The 22963-nt window shown below is 46.7% G+C and overlaps 2 protein-coding genes across 6 annotated transcripts; both read right to left on the reverse strand.

The window, feature by feature from the left end:
- Positions 1-206: 206 nt before the first annotated feature.
- On the reverse strand, positions 207-4382 carry RBM43 (RNA binding motif protein 43). Of its 2 annotated transcripts, XM_050339701.1 has the most exons (4): positions 4290-4382; positions 2175-2369; positions 1629-1723; positions 208-1549 (listed from the first exon to the last, which is right to left on the reverse strand). In XM_050339701.1, exons 1-4 carry the CDS (start codon positions 4294-4296, stop codon positions 836-838), a joined length of 1011 nt encoding a protein of 336 aa, XP_050195658.1. In that variant the 5' UTR covers positions 4297-4382; the 3' UTR covers positions 208-835. The 2 variants fall into 2 exon arrangements, with proteins under 2 accessions (XP_050195657.1, XP_050195658.1); XM_050339700.1 differs by lacking the exon at positions 4290-4382 and having other exon boundaries at positions 207-1549; positions 2175-4041.
- Positions 4383-5657: 1275 nt separating this feature from the next.
- Positions 5658-14488, reverse strand: NMI (N-myc and STAT interactor). 4 transcript variants are annotated; one of them, XM_050339695.1, is made up of 12 exons: positions 14307-14409; positions 14124-14213; positions 13317-13367; positions 12899-12976; positions 11953-12030; positions 11443-11601; positions 10280-10387; positions 9057-9216; positions 8504-8610; positions 8187-8379; positions 7447-7553; positions 5658-6434 (listed from the first exon to the last, which is right to left on the reverse strand). In XM_050339695.1, the coding sequence occupies exons 5-12, from the start codon at positions 12025-12027 to the stop codon at positions 6234-6236; spliced, it is 1110 nt and encodes a 369-aa protein (XP_050195652.1). In that variant the 5' UTR covers positions 12028-12030; positions 12899-12976; positions 13317-13367; positions 14124-14213; positions 14307-14409; the 3' UTR covers positions 5658-6233. The 4 variants fall into 4 exon arrangements, with proteins under 4 accessions (XP_050195652.1, XP_050195649.1, XP_050195650.1 ...); XM_050339692.1 differs by lacking the exon at positions 12899-12976 and having other exon boundaries at positions 14357-14488; XM_050339693.1 differs by lacking the exon at positions 12899-12976.
- Between the last annotated feature and the right edge of the window lie 8475 nt (positions 14489-22963).

A 22963-nucleotide genomic window follows, 5' to 3' on the forward strand; every position in this document is an offset into this window, starting at 1 on the left:
CCAGGGCCTGACTAAGCATCCACCTTCCACCCCAGCTCCAACCCCCCTGGAGAACCCACACAGTCCACAGGGGAACTTGGAAGGGATTAAATCCTTAAATGCTTCTCCCCCCCCTTCCCATTCAGCAAAGCACTTAAGCTCATCCTCTTCCTGCTTTGACATAATTTTTAATACGCTGGTTTAACAACTTTATCTTCCATTGGCATAATTGCAACGGATAATCAGTCATGACAAGAAAATGCCCAAAGCAATTCTGGGGCTTCAGGTTTGGGCTTCCAACCAAAAATCTGGGATTTGGTTAAAAGAACACGGACACGGTGTTTTGTACAAGTCACTTCTTTAATGGCATTAAAAACCTAAAACTTTTCTGCTCATCATACATGAGTGCTCTGGATGATTTGACTAAAGATTCTGGGCACACTGATACCACAAAATAAGAGCTATTTTCTAAACTGGTTTTAAAAAAAAAAAGTCTTTGAACCCTTGCAATGGATATAGAAACAGATTTGCCTAAACAGAACCTGATTCAAAAGCCCAAATGCCTCCAGACTTTCACATCAAACCTTTGGACATTCATGTCTGAATAAAGTGTTGTCAAGAGATGCTGCAGAAGCCATTACAGCTGGAAGAGAAACGTTCCTGCTCCTATGGAAACAAAATGCCTATTTTCTACTGTGAAGACCTCCCAGTGCCACGGAGGGCCTGCTCACCCTCATGTGCAGAGTTCCCCCCTCTCAGCCCGCAGGGTGGGAGATCTGCAGTGCCACAGTGGGAGATCTGCAGTGCCACAGTCCGTGTGAGAAGCAGGGAGAGCAGAGATGTGAGCGTTCCCTTTCTACCCGGTGCTCATTTCCTCGGTGACCTTAAAAATGTCTGAAGAAAACCCTATCACCTCGATGTGAGCATCGTAAGGAACGACCAGAACCTGAGGGTAACAGGATTTTAGCCTTTCACACACCCCTTTGTGCCTCTGCTTTTCGTCTCTGGTGCGTTCCTTTAAGGGGATCCTTATTTTCCGTAAAGTGCTGTGGAGTTTTATGGACTGATCTTCAATTTTCTTCTTGACACTCGATACCTGTCCAGCATCAGCCCTTCCAGCGTTCTCAACACACACTGTAGTTATATCACCATCAGTGACAGCAGAGACTACAACACCATCTTCTTGGAATATCCAGGGAAAGAAGTGCTTCATGTAGTGATAAATATCCGTGTCAAGAACAACCACTTCTTTCCCCCCATCTCCATCAGGAACGGAATTCCTCATCTCCGTGGTGCTTCTGTGTTCCTGTAGCCTCCTCCTCGGTCTCTGATGGGATTTACTTTCCCCTCTCTTGTCCTTCTCTGAGAGGGATTTGGCTTTTAGCAAGAGGAAGTCTCTGAGTGCTTTGATTGCCGGAAAGGAGCCCTGGACAGCGATCCAGCCGTCGGAGTGCAACGGCCCGAAGCTCAAATCCCTGCTCTGCTTCTTCATTTCTGCCACCAGATCCTCCAAAACAAACTGGCCTTTGAAAACACCCATGCTGAGGACAGATGTGACAGAGCTGAAGACCTGGAATTTGGAGTTGGAGGAGTTAAGGACTGGTTAACACAGCATGGGAGCAAAGCGGGTGACTCAGGCAGGAGCTCACCTTCTCACAGTACGGGGTCACTCGCAGGGGATAGGACTGGGACAGCCTCTTGTCTTCCAGGCGATGGTCATCCTTCCTCAGGACACTCCCCACAACTAAAAGGAAAGCCCAAATCGCTTGTTGAGCAGTAAAATAACGTGTCACCTCTAGCCTGAGGGAACTCCCAAGGTGTTTCCCAACCATTCCCCAAACACACACGTGGGCAACTCCATCCTCTGGCCTAACATTTTATGTGGGAGTCCAAACTGCTCGGAGAGACAGAAGCCCGTCTGCCCAGAACATCAACTGGCAGAGAGTGACTCTCAAAAGCCTGGCTGCAAGAATGAAATGCTGGGCATGGCACAAATTTACTCCCCAAAACCCAAGCGGAACGCTTTGCGTGACGGCTGAGCAGAAATGAAATCCCAAAACTTCCACTGGCTCAAAGGGAGGTTTTAATCTTCCAGCCTACAAAACTCTAGCACTAATACACGGTTTAAGATCCTTTGGCTTGGGGCTAATTCTCCAGGGGCTGGCTGTGCTTTATTAGGACATTAATGTAAATACCTTCCTGATCTTCAAAGGTTACGTATGCGACTCCTTTGTTCCCTGTTGGGTAAGTCACTTCTTCCACGTCTCCACCGTTATTCCCCGACTTTTGGAAGTGGATGGTGAGGATGTCAGCCATGACATCATCCTGCAGAAGGCCATCTGGGACACCAGCAATGACAACCGTCCTGGTGGATTTGGCGGCTCTTCCCGCTGCCTGTGCAGAGATGGCACGTGGTAAATGCAGGGAATACCTGTGACCTGCCATAGGGATCACCCACACTCACCCCAATCCCTGGAGTGACTCCCCTTCCCTTTGCATTTAGCAGTGAATTAAAGCTGCTGAATCAGATCTCAGTGCATGCCAGGCTCCCTCAGGCACCCACATCGCTGTGCACTAAAAAACGGCCTTAAATGTAATTTACACCCTCTCAGGACCTTCTTAAAGCAGGAAAAATTAGCACTGAATTCCAGTTTCTCAAGTGGAAGGTCCAGTGTCACGCTGATAATGTTGTTTCCTCCGATTCTAACACTCTAAACGTGAAGGGAATGAAAACTGTAATTGCATGGGCTGCTCAGTAAGGATTCCTTCCAGAGTGGAAGGGTCAGATTCCGACTGTCCTTACTTGTTAAATTCACCAGACACGGATCTGGGGTTGTGCTCTGACTCATCTCTCTCCATTTATTAAATGGATAACCTTGTTAAATTGGGAGAACATAATCCCAGTCATCCGAGACTCCGCAGTGCATGAAACAACTCGCTGCACACATGATTCTCATCAGAGCAAACCCCCAGCACAGCAAACATGAAACCCATCCCAAACAGGCTCTGCATCCGTGTCTTGCTAAGAGAAGCACATTTGCTTTCCATTCCTGCTCCATGGACACAAACAGCAGCATTTCACTGGGAATATCACGGCAAAATCTCTGTAAATACTGGAACGCTGACTAAATTTAGTAGCAGTTCACTGACTTTCTGGAAGAAAGGAAATAAATTTAGTGTGTCTGAGCTGCCAGTAACGTCAGAGAGACTGGGCTCGAGGTCAGTCACTGCGTGTAAATTCTTTACACTTCTCTCAGTTTTTTTCTGGGCCTGGGCTGCATAAAACATGAGGGCCACAAAGGAGGATGTGTGTCCAAATCCCCGGGGGCCACCACGAGGAGACAGATCCAGTGAGCCTGTGCAACCATGCAAGCTTTTAATTCACAGAGACACCAGGCCCTCCTTTATCACCCATCAAACTTAAAGAGCCAGGAGCTTTAATTACATTAGGCAATTATTTTTGCTGGTAATGTTCGTGTGAAAGCAAGTCCCTGCGCTAATGAGACAACACGAGGGGAATATAAACGCGGTGCTCCCGAGATCCATGCGGGATTTTTCTCACGCTTCCCGAGCTCTCAGCTGCCAGACAGCATCTCACACCTTGCCAGCTGGTGTTTGGGAGCAACACTCGTGCCTGCTATTGGGGTTAGGGGAAAAAAAAAAAACCCACCACGAACGTGCGTTTAGTGCTGAATGGCTCCCGAGAGCAGCCCGTGTGGAGCAGCTGGTCCTGGGCAGCAACACCGGGAGGGGCCGCAGGGATGGGCAGGAGGGAGAGGGGCAGGAGCTCTGTTGTGCCGGTAACCACTGACAACGGGCTCCTGCGTGCGGCTCCTTGGCAAAGCTGCTCCCCGGATCGTGGAATCACAGACTGGTTTGCGTCGGATCCTTAAAGACCAACCAGTCCCACTCCCCTGCCATGGGCAGGGGCACCTTCCACCAGCACAGGTTGCTCCAAGCCCCGTCCACCCTGGCCTTGGACACTTCCAGGGATCCAGGGGCAGCCACAGCTTCTCTGCCCAACCTGTGCCAGGGCCTGCCCACCCTCCCAGCCAGCAATTCCTTCCCAGTATCCCATCCATCCCTGCCCTCTGGAAGCGATTCCAAGCGGCACCCCCGGACACGCAGGGGCCCCGCACAGCCCGGCCCTGTGCGATGCTCAGCGCGGCACCCACGGCCACGAGCCCCGCGCTCCGCTCCCTCTGGATTCCTTCCCACCCTTCTCCTTCCCTGTTCCCCCCGGAGCTGGGAGAAGGCCGCTCTCCACTCAGGGTTCGCCGCCCTCGCTCTCCCCTCCCGTCCTTCGGCACTTGCCATGACCGCTGCTCCGCCGGGATGGGGGTCCCGCCGGGATGGGGTCCTGCCGGGATGGGGCTCCTGTCGGGATGGGGCTCCTGCCGGGATGGGGGTCCTGCCGGGATGGGGGCCCGCCGGGATAGGGCCCAGGAGCTCGGGGAGCTCGGCTCGACCTCCCCGGCCCGGCGGGGAAACGAAAGCGAAAGCGGCAGGGAGGGAAGAGGAGGAGGAGGAGGAGGAGCGGGGGGGGCTCCACCGCCCGCCCTGCCGGAGAAACAACCCGCGAGTTCCGCCGCTCTCCCGGAGGGAATCCCCGCCAGCAGCGAGAGAAGCCGGGATGGCATCGCACGGGCACGGACACGCGTGCAGGGGGACACGGACACGGGCAGGGACGCGCACGGCAAGGCACACGCGTGGCACAGCCAGACGTATGTCAAAGCAGGCGTGTTTCGAGGCACACACGTGGCACGGCACACACACGTGGTGAGGCACATGCCAAGCCCACACGGGCACCTTATGAGAATTTTACACTTTCTTCCTTTTTTAAGGATTTAGTCCTCAGTATTTAACAATGTGGCACGGTTAAAATTCAGGGGTTCCCCCTTTCTTTTCAAGGTGTCTGATTTTACCGAGTTTTTAAGTGAGCAGAAATACATGATCTCCATAAACACTTCAGTGCTATTCCCTTTTTAAATTATTATTATTATTATTATTATTACTTCACAGTGGTCAGGTAATCAATCCATGCCTTTGCATGCACTAAACAGCAAGAGGTGCTACAGTCACATGTATCTCACTCAACAGTAAATTCAAAACAAACTGCTGCTTGCAGCCTTTTAGCTTCCCTTACTCATCTCAGTCTCTTGCCAGCTCAATTCCTCTGGAATAATAATCCCTGAGATATTTTTTGGGAGCTCGGTGCATTGTCCATTTCCTGCACCAACACGTCAAATACCCCGAAAATAAGTGATTTTCAACGTCAGACTCAAGTTACTTTGAAATTAATGTTGTTGTGGCCAAAGCACTTCAGCAAAAGGTATGGAAATGCAAAGTGAGAGGAGGATTTATCTTCTAAGGATGACAGCAGAAAAGGAAAAGCATTTTTTCCTTGGAAAACAAAGCTTTCCCTGACTCTGCATTTCCCTGTTCCCTCCTTGCACACCCTCCCAGAGCCTGGGAGTCACCAGATCCCTCAGGCTGTTTCCCCAGTGTTGTTACAAAACCAGTCTGGGTTAGGTAAAGCACCATCCTGGCCTGTAAATAGTTTGAAGTAAGAAAAAAACATGGACAAAAATGAGGAAAAATTTAATTGTAGAAGCATTTATTAAAATAAGTGAATTAGTAGAAGCTCAGCAGCTCAAGGCAGCATTCCTGCCAGGGCATTTAATTATTTGCAATTCCTTGAGTAAAACTGATGTTTCTGCACTGCCCCTTTCCCCTTTTCTGTTTTAATTCCATTACTAATTGGATACATTGGATTTTATGAAATTACAGGGCTTCTTTCAGGGATTTGAGATCTGATGGCACTCAGCAGCCTCAGCAGGACTGCAGTTGTGTCAGAGCCACCTTGGGAAGATCTGGCACTCCCAACAGAGCAGGTCTGCTCCAGGCTTTGGATTGGGATTACAGAGGGGGTTTATATCCAAAATGTAAGAAATCATATATTTATCCCACTTTGGAGTACTTGAACTATATTAACATTTACAAGATACAAAATTTGCCAATATGCATAAAATCTCAGCTGATGTTTCAAGTGCTGATGGAGGCTCTTTCTCTGTCTTTCGTCTGGAAGCCCAAGCAGTGAGTTTTGCTGCATTTCCATGCAGAGCCTGTGCCCTTGCACAAATCAGAAAGGCAGTAATTCCTCTTTTACCAGGACAAATTTCAAACATAAAAGCACAGCTCCTATGCCTCTGATGGAGCAAAAACTGGGAACGTGAGGAGTTCACTCTGAATTCCTAGCTGGCATTCTTAGTATCCTCCTCAAAGCAAACATATGCTGCTTCTTTTGAGACATATTTGATTTTCTCGATTTCCCCACCGCCGTTACTTGGCTTTTGGAAGTGGATTTCAATCATGTCCTGGATACTTTCCTCATCCTCTTCCACCTCTTGGATTCCTTTCAGCAGGATGGTCTTCTTGGAAACCCCCCAGTATGGCTGTGGAGGAAAGGAAGACACGCTGGGATGACACGTCAGGGACTGGCAGATCTGGGGATTCAGTTCCCTGAGCAGGTGTGGCTGGGATCTTTCGTTAGGAAAAGATTTGGGATCGTGGGGTATATTCCTGGCACTGCTTTGTTCATCCTGGAGGAGACTGAGGGGAGAGTTTTCCCTGTTTGGAGCTCTCAGGGACAGGGTGGGATTGCTGGGGTGTCTGTGCAGGGCCAGGAGTGGGACTGGTGAGCCTTGTGGGTGTTTCCCCACTCAGGATATTCCTGCTGAGTTCAGTGAATGCAGACTCCTTAACCGGTGTGTCCCACACTCCCTAACACACCCCCACTCAGGATTTGGGGATCTCTGATGACTCCAGAGCACCACTCCATAAAAACCCCTGCCAGGACATGCTCCACACCTGCAAAGCTGCTGTGTCTCCTGCTCACACACTCCAGCCTGTGCTTTAATTACAAAGGGCTGGTTATACCCACAATTATATCCACAATGCTGACTCGATTACCATCTGTTCACAAAGCAAGAGGCAATTCCAGTGAGAAAGGGATGAGCATTCCATGGGAACAGGATGATAAGCTCTGTGTTACAGGGAGAGGAGTCGGTGTTTGGGCTGTAAGAATGAATGCGAGGAATGAAGGAGCAAATGTTTCTCTGCTGGCACTCTCACCAGGGAGCAGTGGGACAGGGCTTTGAGGCTTGGAAAACGCCGTGTCCAGGATTAACCTCCTTCCCAAACACCTGCCTGCCATCCAGCACAGGCATTCTGGTGAGTTCTGACACAATTTAATCAAGGCAAGACACGCACACCCCTTTACAAATAAATTGCAGCTTTCCCACTGCAAAAACACGAGATTATCAGCCTGCTGCAGACTCACACTTGCTGTTAAATTGCACAAAGTCCACGACACAAAAGCTCCTGCAGGGCTCAGGACTGGAGATCCTGCCCACAGCTCCTGTTTCCCACCTACCTGTTCTGTTTGCCTGGGCTAGGTTATTTTACCTGAAACTTTTCCAGCTCTAGGTAGGCATGTGAGGAAACAGAAAGTTTGTAGCACCTTCCACCTACAAAGAAAGGGTATTGAGCAGATCCCCCAAAGATGTTGCTGGCTGAAATGGAGAAGGAGAAAAAGAAGGGTAAGAGTCATGCAATTTAAACTTGTTTTATAAGCATCTCAAAGCACAGACTCATCTTTGTATTATACGGATGTAGAAACTAATATATCATAAAAATCATGGAATATGCTGAGTTGGGAGGGACCCAGCAGGGTCATCAAGTCCAGCTCACACTTGTAGGTTCTTCATGTGCACTGTGCAAAAAGTTTACTTGAAAAAAGAAAAAAAAAAGCAAAATCATGAAATACCCACGAAAGCTGCTGAAATAAATCTAAAGCAGCTGCTCTGTGTGGATGTGGCTCCACTGATCTTCACAGCATTGGGCAATGGGAATGCCTGAGCCACTTCACTGGTGTGAAACGAGAGCCAAAACCGAACACATTCTCCTCGTTTTCTTTTTGCAATCTGAGTGTCTGGCAATGCAACATAAAAACCAAGGGGTTTGGCAAAGTTATGAAAGAAATAAAGCTCATAAAGCGTGACCAGGTCATGTTTGATCAAGAAAGGGCTGGGGTGAAATGCTGCTTTATTTCCAGATGTGTGGGTGAAGCCACAGCTTTACATAGAAAGTAACCCAGAGTGGACAATTTGGCCTAAATAGGGGTAACAAAATATTCCATACTCTACCTCCAGGTCTGAGGAATGTAATCACAGCTGTTCTAGACCCACTGTCATAGCTCACATCTTCTATTTCTCCCCCTCCTCCCTGCTGAGTTTTGTAGAAATTCAGCTCCAATTTGTCTCTCATCCAATCATCAGGAATGGGCAGCTCAGGTATGTCTGAAACGTTGATCTTCCTTCCAGAAATAATGACATGGAGCTAAAAATAACAAAATTTGTGGTGAACTTTGTGACTGAAAACACTGGGCGGGGGGGGGGGGGGAAGCAAACCTAAAGGTTTTTAAGAACTCCTATTTTTGTAGGTTCATATTTCACTTGTTTACCCTAAATTTGAATCCCATTTCAAGTGGAACAGGCACCGCTCTCACATCTACTACGTTGTTGTCCAGGTCCACAGTGTGCTTCCCCTTTTCTGTCAGTCTCTGGGCAACTAAGGAAAAATCAGATATGAAAAGCCCTGTTTAATCACTGTAAACCCCAAACTAATCCCCAGTCTCTTAACCAAAATGTCCTTTTGCATCAATAAAAGAAGAAATAAATAGCAATTAGGCAACCAGATCCCACATGTCTTCAGGCACGTGCATTTCCATAAAGCCTCCCTGGCTGTAGGCAAAATGTTATAATAATAACGAACAAGAAAAAATATAAATAATAATAAATGTATTATAACAGATATAAATATTATATATATAAAGAAATATCGTGAGGGGTAAAGAATAGTAAAACTTTTGTGCTGTCAAAAGATGCTCTTACTGTGTAAAATATTATTACTGGACTTCTCCCCTTTCACTCGAAATATCCCTGGGGGAAAACCCCATCACTACCCGGTGAAATACAGCAGAAACCTTAATTTTCTACTTAAAATATGCACCATACCTCCTTCATCTTCAAAAGTCAGCAGTGCCTGGTTCTGGTTCAGGCTGAAGGGGATCCTGGTGGCTGCATCAAAAACGCAGTGAGTGTCCACGTCTGAGTAATGGTTTGTGCCTTCCATGTGGCCGAACTTCAGTTTCATTTCTGCCACCTCTTTTTGAATCTGAAATGTCAGAATCGAGAGAGGGGAAAAGCAATAATTTCTGCAGCTTACTAAGCAGAACTGAAGGAGGGTGGTAATTCTGCCTTGAAATGCTACGTGTATTTTGGGTTTTTAAGGTTTAACAGCCATAATCGATGTCATGGTTGGTAAAGCAGGTCTAACTCCTCAAACTAAAGCGATTTGCTGTCTTGCCTGTTCTTGGCATTTTTCTTGTCACTTGGGTGGGTTTTTTTCCCTTTTATTAACTCTCAACTTAAAATCAACTTTTTAGAATTTTTTGTGTTGCCATCTTGCTAAAATAGGTAAGAATACAGAAATATTTTGCAGCTAGGATGGGATAAATTGTTCCTGAACATGTTGGTTAGGAAAGGGCTGCTTTGATAGACTTGAGGGAGCTACAAGTTATGGTTTGGTTTTTTTCCCCCTTAATGTAATTATTTCAAAATAAAACCCTGTGTAGAAGAAAAATACTGTTTGTGTCAGGATAAAATGAGCAGAATAATTAAAGTATCCCTGGTCCCATTGAATCTCCTTGTCCCACCCAGTGTTTTCATTTTCCTGCAAATTCCCCAAAATAATTCTATTTCCTCCAATCCGGAACAAGACCAGGTTTTTAAAAGCTGGAATTTCCACAGGAGAAATTCCAATTCCTGAACACTCCCTCCAGAGTCTGCAGCAGGTTCACCACAGGACACTTTGGATGCTGAGTTTAAATCTACTCAGTATCACAAATATTCACCTGGCTGCAACCTGAGTTATTGATGAGAGGTGTAATAAATTAAAATATGAGATGTATTCATGTACTATGAGAGAGACTATAATCAGGGTCAGTAAAAGCTAAAATAAATGCTATATTTGCCATATAATGGCCAATGTATTTAAACATTTCAGTCATATCATGACTTATTAAGTCATATAATGACTTCTTTCATCCATCCTCTTGTCCTTAGGGATGGAACGAGATGAGCTTTAAGGTCACTTCTGACCCAAAGCATTCCATGATTCTGTGAAAATAAGGATTTGCCCTTCTAAAAGATGAATTTAGAAACATTTCCAGCTTTACCTGAGTGTTCAGTGCCTGCACTGAACTGTGTTCTTCAAGGTCTTCCTTGAGATTTTCAATGGCTTTCTCCAGCTCAGTGTTTTCCCTGTGCAGCAGAGGGAGTTGGTCCTGCAGCCCAAAAAGTAGGGAATGCAAAATTAAACACAGAAATAAAGAGAAAAATGTATTTCAGCAAATTCTGGACAGCTTCTGACAAGCTGCTGCTCTTCCCTCTTTGTGTTCTTCAGGAAGAAAGAGGGATGACCTCTCCTTCCTCTGCACCAGTGAATCCTTCTTGGGCACAAAGGCACTGGAACTAAATCCAGGAATTCCTGGACAGGGAACACGGCAGAATGAGTAGGAAACACAGCAGATGTTGTCAGCTCCAGCCATCCCCAGATGGCTCCTTTAAAGTCATCAACCACTGGAGACATTCAGAGCAGCTCCCACAGCTGAAGGTGAAACAAAAGCCAGATGATGAGACCGACCTTTCCTGGGTGTAAAATCCAAACATTTGAGATTGGAGAGACGAAAGAACCCAACCCAACTTTCAGAACATCTCATGCTGACCTGAATGTACTTAACCTATTAGTTATATTTTAACAGTTTGCAATATTGGATTTCTCCTCAGTGATCCAAAGGTTGGCCAAGCCAAACCTCCCCAGAATCACCTCCTCTGTCAGCCTGTGGAATCTCCTCCCGTTACTGCACCGTGGACTGCACTTGGAATATTGAGGGAATGAGCCAGTTAGCTCTAGAAACATCCAGTTCAAGGAAGAAAAACCCTCCTCAAACAGGTCCTGGCTCTTGCCCAGCTCACTGTGGCTTCAGAAATGCTGATCCCTTGGGTGCTGTAACCTCTTGGAAAACAGGGAGCAGTGGAATCAGCCCGTTCCACTTTATCCACATCACACAGAACTGAAACTCAGAGTGGAGAACCTTGGAAGAGGAAAACTGGGTTTGTCACTTTTCACCCACACAAAATAGACTTATTTTGCTGCACTGGTTCTTAACCTGCCAGTGAAAAAGCTAATGTGTGGGAAAAAAATGTGCAGAACATCCTAGCTGTACATTCCACAAACTGGGAAAGCCATTTAAGCTGGAAAGGAAATATTCCTCCTATTTTCTCTAATCAACAGCTCCTTCACAACCCCCCCTCCAAATCCAAACAGCCTTCTCCATACCTCAAGGGTGTCCCTAAATATACTACTGTCCTTCTGATCAATCTTCTTCAAGTCCTTCAGCTTCATCAGCTCCTCCTGTGCTTTGGCACACTCTTCCTCAGCACATGCTTTGGAGAGAAGAAGGTCAGCTTTTACATTTTCAGCTTCTGCAACTCTTTGCTGGGTAGTAAAAAGAAAAAAAAAGATTTTAGTTTCTTTCTTTTTTTTTTTCCTTTATGGGAACAAACAAAACCTCGAGCGAGCCCTTTATGTTTATTTATTTTTAAGGCTCCAGGTAAATATTGGGCTTAGAAGAGGAGTTAGTGCTGAGATCAACACAAGCATTGAAAGAGGAATAGAGAACATGTTAAATATGTTTTATATATATATATATATAAAGTTATATATAAAATATAAAGTTATATAATGTTATAACTGAGGGGGAGGGGTTGAGTTGGTTTTAGAAGGATGGATTAAAGGTCTTTATCTTTGGGGTGGTTCCCACAATTCCATGTGTTTTACAGAACTTGCCTTCCATGCCTTCAGTTCTTCCCTGAGTGTTTCCAGGTTCTCCTGCTCTGTCCCCAGAGGCTCGGGGGTCACCATGCTCTGCAGAGAAAAGAGGGACACGCTGGCTCTGCCCTTCCTGAGGCAATGACTGCCCCACATCACACAAATGAGTCTTCAAAGTGCACATAATTTACCAAAAAAAAAAAATCATTCACTTTGGCCTAATTATTGGACTATTTTAATGGCTGGGCAGGACAAAAATCTAAGAAAATGTGGATTACTGGTCACTCATTATTATTTGTTCGCTATCCAACCGCAAATATCCACGGGCTAATATTTGGATAAATAATAAAAGCAAGTTGTCTTCATGTTCTTCCACACAGAACTTGAACATACAAATGTTTAGCTCTGTGCTTTCTCAGCAGTTCCTCTAAGAGAATGTATAAATAAGGAAAATAAATGTTAAAACGGGATTCTTCCAAGCCCAAGGAGGTTTGGAAAATAAAAGGTGATATCAAGGAAGGTGATAAAAGGACCATTTCAGAATGGAAGCACTTCAGGGCAGAGGTTCACGAGCACAGGGAAGCTACAACTGGATAAAGCCCAAAAAAGAGAGCGAATCTTCTTTGTTCTGTTTTGTTTCTATGGCTGCAACATTCTGCAGAAGATAAAAAAAATAAAATCCAAAGAGACCCACTGAAACAATCCCTCCCTTTTACTTAAGATTACATAAAACTTGAACAGGAACCATGAAATGTAGGCAGGGAAAAGGTCTAAATTAGATAATCTTGTGTATTCTCTTGGTGATGCTGGGTATTTCCTAAAGACAATAAAATAGAAAGTGTTTTGGTTTTTTTCTGCTACTTTGTCCTGTTAAGCAACAGGGGAATGCCCATCTGTGTATCCCTTCCAACTGGGAAAATCCCTTCACTGGAGGGATTGAGTGCAAGAAAGCAGGAGGATGCACCTGTCAGCAGCTGGAAGCTGGTGAGAAAAAGGACTCCTGTTTTTTACTGAAAAATTATCCAAGACAACAGTTTTCAACCTGAAAAAAAAGGAAAACACAAGAAATCTCAGGGAAAGTCCCATCCAAACACATGGCTGGAACTGAAGCAAGGGAGTCCCCAGGAAAAAGGAAATTCCCCTAAGAAAGTTCCATGAAGGGATGAGCGAGAGAGGCAGGACAGGGAAGGTCTAACAGGATCTGCAATGCAGAGACTCTGGAATGCGACTCTCCCTGTGGACAAAGGAGGTGAGAATGAGGAATGTCCCAAGTGCTGAAGGGTGGAGGAAGGTGAAGCAGGGACATGGCAGTCCTAGAACAAACCTTCACCAAGAGACACAACTGTCAAATACACATTTTATTCCCATCAGGAAATACTTACAAAACCGTTGTCTCTTAGAGACAGTGGGGGGCTCATCAAATCCATCGAAACCTGAGGGAACAGGGGAAAAAAGTGACAACACTGGGTGTATTGTTTGGGGTTTTTTTGCAATACCATACAGGAAGAACTTTTAAACTGAAATGTATCATTTTACAGGCAGAAGTGATAGATAATGAACATCTGAAGCCTCTTTTCTTCCTAAGCATAAAACCTAGAGACAGATGTCAGGGATTCTGCAGCGAACAATTCAGCTTTTCTGTCCTAAAACAAATGGGATATTGGGAAGGAATTGCTGGCTGGGAGGGTGGGCAGGCCCTGGCACAGGTTGGGCAGAGAAGCTGTGGCTGCCCCTGGATCCCTGGAAGTGTCCAAGGCCAGGCTGGAGCAACCTGTGCTGATGGAAGGTGTCCCTGCCCACGGCAGGGGTGGAACAGGATGGTCTTTAAGGTCCCTTCCCACCCAAACCAGTCCGGGATCCTGTGAACCTGCCTGAACGCAAATGAAAACACTTTTACACGGCAGGTATTTTAGAATCTGGAACCCAATCTGATTCCAAGGTGCACGCGCTCCCTTGCAAATCCATCCTGTGGATGCCTGCGCAGGGCAAGGTTGGATACCCTTAGACTAAGGTTAGAAACACCGCAGGTTGACACCCTTAGATTAAGATTAGAAACCCCCCAGGCTGGACACTCTGAGCAGTGCCGGGACCCCAGAAGGCACAGCCCAACATCCCGACCCGTCCGGGCATTCCTGAGGCGAATCCTCCCCTCGGTCCTGACCCGACGCCACCCAACCTGCTTCACTCACCAGCGAGGCTTGAAATCGAGTTGACAATCCAGAAATCCCGTCCTGGTTTTGGAATAAGAAACTAAAACCTACAGACTTCCGTTCCGCTTCCTGAAAAAGAGGCAAGTGACAGGGTAAATGAGCAACTTTTTTCCCTCGGCTTCTCCGCGTCCCCTGCGCCGCGGGGGCTCCATCGCCGCTCACCGCGCGGGTGGGACCCACCGGCACCGGCCGGGCATGGGCTGAGGGCTCACCCCGGGGTCCCCCGGCTCCCCAGAGCCCTCCGAGCACTCCCGGGACCTCTCCTTTCGCTTTCGCTTTGCCGCCGGCGAAGGAGGAGCCGGAGCCGCCCCGGCCCCCCGTCACAGTCCCGCGGCCCCGGCGAGGGCAGCGGGGGCAGCTCCGCTCCCTCCCACACACGTGAGGGAGGTGGTGCCGGCTCTCCCGGCCTCAGCCGAGCCCTGCAAGGGCCGCGGGACACAGGGGAAAAAAAAAAAAAAAAAAAGGTGGAGAAAATGGGGAAATCCCGGGAAAAGGCAGGGAGCGGGAGGGCTGGGAAAGGCGCCCCAGGGGAGGGCGTGAGGGCGGCGGGGGCGTCCATCGCCTCACGGCCGTCCCCCGCCTGCAGCCTCCTGCGCTTCTCTGTGAAATGAAGCGACACAGGCTTGACGTCCGCAAGCCGAGTTTGTTTATTTATTTGCTTATATTTGTTTGTTATGCGTTTGGAGTTCTCGGGGACTGTGTTTGTGTTATAAGGAGTTCGGCTCCCTTCTGCGGCAGAAGGCGTCGCGCAGAGCCCCCCTCGCGGCGGATGGAGAAAAACTAATTTACAGAAAAACTAATTTACAGAAAAACTCCGCAACACCAAGTGTCAGGTTATGCCGCCTAAATGTGACCTCTAAAGAGATTTCGGGGGGAAACAAACAAACAAACAACTTTGATTTCAGTGAGGATCGATTTGAGGAGGAGAAAGTGCTGGTCCTCCGTGAAGGGAGGGTAAAAGACCGGACTTGGGACAAGGGATGGAGGGACAGGACACAGGGAATGGCTTCCCACTGCCAGAGGGCAGGGAGAGATGGGATATTGGGAAGGAATTGCTGGCTGGGAGGGTGGGGATGGGCTGGAATAGATTTCCCAGAGAAGCTGTGGCTGCCCCTGGATCCCTGGAAGTGTCCAAGGCCAGGTTGGAGCACCCTGGGCTGGTGGAAGGTGTCCCTGCCCATGGCAGGGGGTGGCACTGGATGGGCTTTAAGGTCCCTTCCAACCCAAACAATTCCAGGGTTCTATGTAGATAATTAAAGGAAAGAGTGTGCATCCTAAGCCAAGAAAAAAATGAGGTATATCACTTTCAGGTTTCCTTTCAAACTAAGCTGACGGATCTTTTAAATGTTACCCTCAAAATTGCAAACAGACTCGTCCTCACTCGGCCCAAGTGTTTTTGTATGGGTTGCAGTCAGGCATCACTGACTGCTCAAGAAATTAATCCTCAGAAATTCAAACTATGCCGAATAGTGGGGGAAAGAGTAGATGCTGACTTTGTCACTTAGCAGATGTGGAACTCGACTTCCAGAGGAAAACAGGAGGGCTGTGCTGGATAAAGGTTTTCAGAATTTTTGCTCTACCAAGGGAATCTTGGATTGTGCCCTGCTTTGCTAGCAGTCACCTCACGCCACTGAATTCAGTGGGAGCTTTACCCACAGTGTAATTACCATGGCACTTTCAAGTATTCTCTCTGCTTTTTAAGATGAGTGGCTGACCCTCTGACCCTGTACTTGAGGGTTTATAATTACTGTTGTTGTTATTATTTTCTGCCTTGACAATGGCTAACTGTGTTTACTATTGCTTTGTAAACACCCAGCCTGTTACTAATGAGGCAAAGGGAGAGGTTGAGCTGGAGTGGCCAGGGAGGGGGAGGTGATTATGTTATGACCTCAGTGCAGCAGAGTTCAGGCTGAAATGTCAGAGTGGCAGGCGGTTCTCCAGTGACCTTGGTCACGCTGGGAAGTCTCAGCTGGTCTGGAAGAGCCACATTTCTCCGAGCTCCAGGGAGTGAGCAGCGCCAATGTGGTGACACGGCCCGCTGTGGGATCTGAGCTGCACTGTGTGTTTGTGCTTGTTTGGTGAAGGAGCTTCACTGGACATGCTGAGCTAGGCCAAGCTCCTTAACAGGAAGAGGGTTGACTTGGAGCTGATATCCTAAAGGATTTCTGTGTGCTGTGGATTTACAGTGTTAACCACACGTGAATCAGAGTAAAGGGAAAAGCGTGGATTTCATAACTTGGGAGGGTTTAGCTGACAGGGAAAAGCAAGGAGTAAAACACAGCGTGGAGCACGAGGAGCTCTAAAACCCCCAGGATTTCTCTGAGCAGTCTGCAGGGATTCCAAACTTGATTTTCAGGGGCCTGAAAAACTCTCGATGAGCCCAGGAATCCGAACTGGAAACTTCAAAATAAAGTCGTGATTAGGGATCATCTACAGCAAGAAATACCCTGATGAAGCTGGAGGAAAGTTTACAGCCATAAGGTACCTTTTGCTGGTACCAAAACTATTTGACCACAGCTCAGTTTCTGGACAGAAACTGTCAAGGATCTCATGGCAGTACCTTCAGAGAGAGAAAAGGGAATAAGATTCCAGGTTCTTTAAGGACCTGGGAACTATCCCACAAGCAGGGTACAGTCACATTCCTGTTTATCAGTGCTTTTCCCTGTGTTCTTTGGGAAGTTTTCAGGAAGAGAGAGCACAGAGACTTCATGTTCCAGAACAGCCAGTATGCTGTGCTCAGAGCAACTGGGAGAAATGGGTTTGACCTCACCACCCAGTTGTCCCAATCCTTTGTGCTTTGTCCAGGAGTTAGCCTAAAGGGAATGGTGATTAGCTGTTCCACCTCCCATCCTCAGTGATCCCTGCTAATTTACTAGGAAAAAAAAACCCAAACTACAAACCTCAGGCAAACAGAGAAATCTCTTCCTTCTGTCCTTGGTGCAACACCAGGGAAAAGGAACAGCTCAGAATCTTACACTTACTGTGCTTCTCAGGAGCTGTGGGTGATGTCATCTACCTCAAAAAGCAGCATCCCAAACCCCCATGATGACAGTTTGGAAATCCCAAAGTCTGTAGCCCATCAGACTTGTGGTCAATGAGACACCAAGAACACGTGGCTGGTGGTCTCTCACCAACTTGTCCCACCCTTCATTTCCCTGTTTCTCCTGCATCCTGAGTGTTCTTGCAGCCATGTGGCAATCTAGGCTGGGAAATGAAGCAGCTTGAAAACTAACCCTGACTAAAGCTGGGTTCAGCTGGCTCATTCCTCCAGTCCAGCTCATCCTGTGCCATCCCAGGGAGGGAAGAACAACTTTCCCCCAGTGGTGCTGCCAGCAGGACAGGCCTTAAAGCACCTGCCAAAATGCAGCCTCAGCACAGGTCCCAGCTGTCGTTCCAAGGGCTCCACTCTGTGGGCAGCACAAACACAGCCCTTTTTCAGTCCTTTCTCTTTTTTTGAGCAAGGCAAGAGAAAATTCCATGTGCCAAGGGAGAGGAGGAGAGAGGGTGTGGAGATGTGCCTGACCAGAGTGTTATTCTGTGCCTTTATTTTATGTGATGAATGAATAGAAATTGGTTGTTTATATTCCTTAGGAGTAAAAAACATTGCCTCAGGTGTGTCCCAAGCTCATGGCAAAGGCTGTAGCAGGGCTAAAGTGTTTCTTTGGCCTCAGTGACGGCCTGGAATGGTCCATATGGAAAAATACTTCCCATATGGAAGTGCTGCATCCAGTGGGGTCCTCAACTCAAGAAAGATGTGGAGCTGCTGGAGAGAGTCCAGAGGAGCCCATGGAGATGCTGCCAGGGCTGGATCCCTCTGCTCTGGAGCCAGGCTGGGAGAGCTGGGGGGTTCACCTGGAGAAGAGAAGGATCCAGGGAGACCTGAGAGCCCCTGGCAGGGCCTAAAGGGGCTCCAGGAGAGCTGGAGAGGGACTGGGGACAAGGCCTGGAGGGACAGGACACAGGGAATGGCTTCCCACTGCCAGAGGGCAGGGAGAGATGGGAGATTGGGAAGGAATTCCTGGCTGGGAGGGTGGGGATGGGCTGGAGCAGATTTTCCAGAGAAGCTGTGGCTGCCCCTGGATCCCTGGGAGTGTCCAAGGCCAGGCTGGAGCAACCTGTGCTAGTGGGAGGTGTCCCTGCCCATGGCAGGGGTTGGACTGGATGAGCTTTAAGGTCCCTTCCCACCCAAACCAGTCTGGAATTCCATGATTCTATGAAACAAAGACCTTTTCTGTGTCTCACCAGACTTTGCAGTCAGCAGGATTCTGTATGAATGTAATTCCAAAGAAAGATTAGCAAGATAATATTTTGGGGGATATTTAAATAAATGCCTGGGTCTCTCAAAAGGTTTGGGCTTTTTTTTGTAAGCAATTCTGACGTTTCCCCCATTTTTTTGTTTTAATTTCCAAAAATTATGTTGCACAATCCATTCTTTGTGAAAGAAACCCTTACTGAGTGTTCAGAAAGCGTTAAATAGAAAGCTGTGGAGGCAGCTGAGCTCAATTAAAAAGTGAATATGAGCAAGTTAAAACACGAGAAGTGCTTATGTAGGGGATATATCCGGGAAGGGAAGGAATCCTAGGATTATAGAGCTTTGGCCTCGACGTATTCCTGGAAAATGGTGAGGAAAGGTCCCTTGTGTGGAGCTGTTAATGGGAACTGAGCGTGTTGGGCTGAGTGTTGTAACACCACTGGTGTGGTCGGTTCATCTCACTCCCAATCCAGACAAACCCTGGCATTCAGGCAGTTCCATACTGACATTCCAGGTCACACCTTCCCTAAGCTTGAACACACCTGACTGGGAAAACTGGCACAGAAGTGCCATGGGAAGGTCCCGTTCTCAGGGAATGCAGGTTCTGTTTCCAGCTCCAGCCTGACGTCCTTTGGCACATCCCGAGCTCCGAGTGCCCCTCGGCTGCCCCGGATATTTCATGGAATTCGGTTTCTTTGGCCCTGGTTTTTCACTGGAAGGCCCAATGTGAAGCCAAGGGTTGATTGATGGCTGTGTCCTGCCCTTCTGTGGGAATGCCACTTCCTTCTCCAGGGAGGAACCTCCTCTGCCAGGCCCTCCAGGGGAAATGGATTGGATTTCATGGCTTGTGGGTCTCTTCCTTTACTGTTTACTTTCTCTTTTTCATTTACTTTCTCTTTTCTTATTTCCTTTTCCTCTTATTATTTTTCTTATCCCCTTTCCTGTTTCTTTTTGTTTTTCCTTCTTTTCCTCTTATTCTTTTTCTTTTCCCTTTTCTTGTCTTCTCTTTTCCTTTTCCTTTTTATCTTTCTTTCATTTTCCTTCTTTTCTTTTCCTTCTCCTTTTCTCCCTTTTCCTTTCTTTTTCTCTTATTCTTTTTTCCTTTTCCCTTTTCTCTTCCTTTTCCTTTTTATCTTTCTTTCATTTTTCTTCTTTCCTTTTCCTTCTCCTTTTCCCTTTCCTTTTCCCTTTCCTTCTTCTTTTCCCTTTTCCTTTCCTTTTATTTTTCTTTTGCTCTTATTTCCCTTTCCCTTTTCATTTTCCCTTTCCCTCTTCCTTTCCCTTTTTCCTTTCCCCCCCCCCAAACTAACCCAAGGTTTAACAGTTTTGGATGAGCTTATATTTGAATTCCTCCCTGTTCTCTTGCACCCTAACCCCCCTTTTGAAGACAAAGCCACAGCACCAGTTAGCCCAGCTCATTTCCTTTAAAAGGGAGTTTTATTAATTCTTAAAAGCTCAGTTTCATTTTCACAGTGTTGTTTTTTTTTAACACTGTTGTTTTATGGCACTAATTCTGGCTTAAGGTACCTTGCTGTGTCCAGCAGGTCTGACAGATCCTCGTGGATTATTCACATTAAACCAACATTAAATATCTACTCTGTTGTTCCTCACAGCTGAGGCAGCTTTAGAATCCAGTGAATGAATCTGTAACTTTATTATTTCCCCACAGAAAGCTGACTAACAGCTTTAAGGGGGGGAGAAAACTGTCCATAAAATCAAGTAAAAAACATTTCTGACCGGAAAAAGAATTTATTGAAGGAGCTCCGATATTTCCTTCGAAGTGAAACAACTTGATTTTTCATTCCAGGTATTTTGGAAACAGCCACATTTCCTGATTATTTCTGCCTTTCCCAGGACGAGTGTGGAGCAGGAGCAGTGCTGCATCCAAGCCCGGGATATTCCAGGCACGGTAAATGTCGGGAAGATTTCTATGCCCAGCTTTTTGGGAGAAGATGATTCATTCAGCTCTGCAGCTTCATCACTCGCTCTAAATTTGGGATATTGATTGAATTTAATGGGATGCAGCTGTTAAATCCAGACAGAGAACAGAGTTTCTGGAATGACACTTCCAGCTTTGAGAATGCTCTGCTGAAGTCGGGCTGGGATTCCTGGAAAATACTTGGATCTGTTCTGCAAACTGAATATCAAACCTCACACATATTTCACTGCCATGGAAGCACTTATATGGGAAAAAAAACCAAACAGGAAAACTTGAGTAAAAAAGAAGGAAACAGAAGAAAAATTAATGTCATTATTTAGGGTGATCCATTGTGGCAATGCTCCCCAAGAAAAACTTTAATTATAAATTTTTTCTAAGGCTGAATTTGGATGCTTTAAGGTCATGGAATCAAGGAAAGGCTTGGGATGGAAGGGACCTTAAAGATCCTCTCGTTCCAAGCTCCTGAATTACAGACTGAAGATTCCTTGGATCCAAATCTCAGTTTTGGATCAGCCACACTGGGCTTGTGGCACTGCAAAGTTTTCCTGACATTCATGAATATACTCAGAAATACACTCATAAAAAAAAAATAAAATAAAATACTCACATATATAATATATATTATATATATATAATTTATATAATATACTCTTAAATAAAATAAAATACTTATAAATACAACTCCTGAACCTACATCTTTAAGTGCAGAAACTCATACCCCAGTGAGGCACTTGAGCACTATTTAAAAACTCCTCACACCAAGAAAAGAGATTTTTTTTTACTTTTTTGGCGAGATCTGCAAGAATTCTCTTTTTACCTTTTCAGCTTCAAGTGCAAGAAATATAATTTACCACTTACATCCCCACTTTGTAATTTTTTCTGCAGCACCTGGAGTTGTATTTAATAATATTTGCTGTTGGGCAAGATAAATATCAAAGGGATATGAACCAATGATATTGTAATTTAAGAGGAATTTCTATTTTCCATTTCCAGGATGGCTGTGAATTTACCAGCTGGGTTATTTTGACACATGGTACATGATTTTGCTTGAGAAGAACTCAGGTTCACAGTTGTGTTTGTGCAGTGGAATTCACGTCCCTGGAAGGGGTTGCTTTGCTGCTGGAATTGTTCTTTGGGAGGGTTGTGATGGCCCAAAAGGGGGAGGTGGAGGGGGGAGAGAAGCACAGCGAGGGCATGAAAAACAAGGACAAATTAATGCTGTAAAAATAAAACTTGATCAGTCCCGAGGTGCCCAGTTTTGGGAACAAAGCAAAGGGGGGTTTTAATAAACATGGGAAGAGCAGGGGGAGGTTGGGACAACAGCCTTGTAAAAAATGACTTAATAGAGAGGTGTTCCTATGGGATAGGATATTCCATTTTATTTCACAGTGAGAAGGATGGCAAAGAAAATATGGGTTTTTAAAAAGAGTAAAGCAAGGAAAATAACAGCTCCATCAAAACACAGGTGCATCGGGATAATCTGGGAAAGAGAAACACATGGGAAATAAATAAAGAAATAAAGAAATGAACCCAGCATGATTAGAAGAGGAAAGGCTGATGTTACCCCCAGCAAAGGACAACCCAATATTGCCCATCAGCTGGAAAGCTGGGATTGCATCCTTTAGAGGTCCAGGCATCCAGCAGGTCATTCCTTCTGGGAAGATGCTGATGGTGGCTGTGACTTCCTAGGGAAAACCCTCCCAGGCATCATCCCATGAGCAGCAGGGATGATCCACACCATGACAAAATCATTTCCAGCCAACTTGTGCCAGGCCATGAGTTCCCACTGGATGCTGCAATCGTGGAATTGCGTGGAATTCCACGGGCAGAGACACCACCTTGTTCCTCCGGAGCCCACAGGATGTGGAGCATGGCCATGGATACAACCCAATCCTCCACAGGAACGGGTGCCAGAGATCTCAGACATCCCCCTGACTAAACCAAACAACCCTCAGGGAGGAGCTGGTGCAATCCTGAGTCACTGGGACGTGAGGAAAGGACAGAAAAGTGATTTCCTCAGGGGCTGAGGTGGCAGCAGGTGGGAGGAGACAAAAGGGACGTGCAGGGGAGTGGGATGATGAGTGCTGGAGTGGGGTGGGAGATGAGTGGTGGAGAGGGGTGGGAGATGAGTGAGTGTTAGAGTGGGGTGGGGGATGAGTGTTGGAGTGGGGTGGGATGTGAGTGTTGGAGTGGGGTGGGAGGTGAGTGTTGGGGTGGGAGGTGAGTGTTGGAGTGGGGTGGGAGATGAGTGCTGGAGTAGGGTGGGAGGTGAGTGTTGCAGACAGAGAGGGGAGGCTGAAGCAACGACTGCTGAGACTCGTGTGTCGAGGATTTTATCCCCACATCCATCTGTTTGGGTTTGGAGAGGAATTTAGAGTATTACTGGAAAGCAGATGAGTGTGTGGGGTTGGTTTTGTGGGAGCTGAGGTGACTGTATGACCAAGGGCAGATTCCACCACCACACCCCAGTGTCCAGAGGGATAAGGGAATATTTGGGATTCCACAGCATATCCCTGTGGGAGATCCCTGTATTCCATTACAAAATCTGACACAGCACACAACATTTTCTAGTGCATCTACCAGGAACATCGATCAGAACCAGCACATCAGGAGCACAGAACATTTCAT

The sequence above is a fragment of the Myiozetetes cayanensis genome, unplaced genomic scaffold (genome assembly GCF_022539395.1).
Source record: "Myiozetetes cayanensis isolate MyiCay16 unplaced genomic scaffold, myiCay2020 scf9, whole genome shotgun sequence".
NCBI classification, from domain to species: domain Eukaryota; kingdom Metazoa; phylum Chordata; class Aves; order Passeriformes; family Tyrannidae; genus Myiozetetes; species Myiozetetes cayanensis.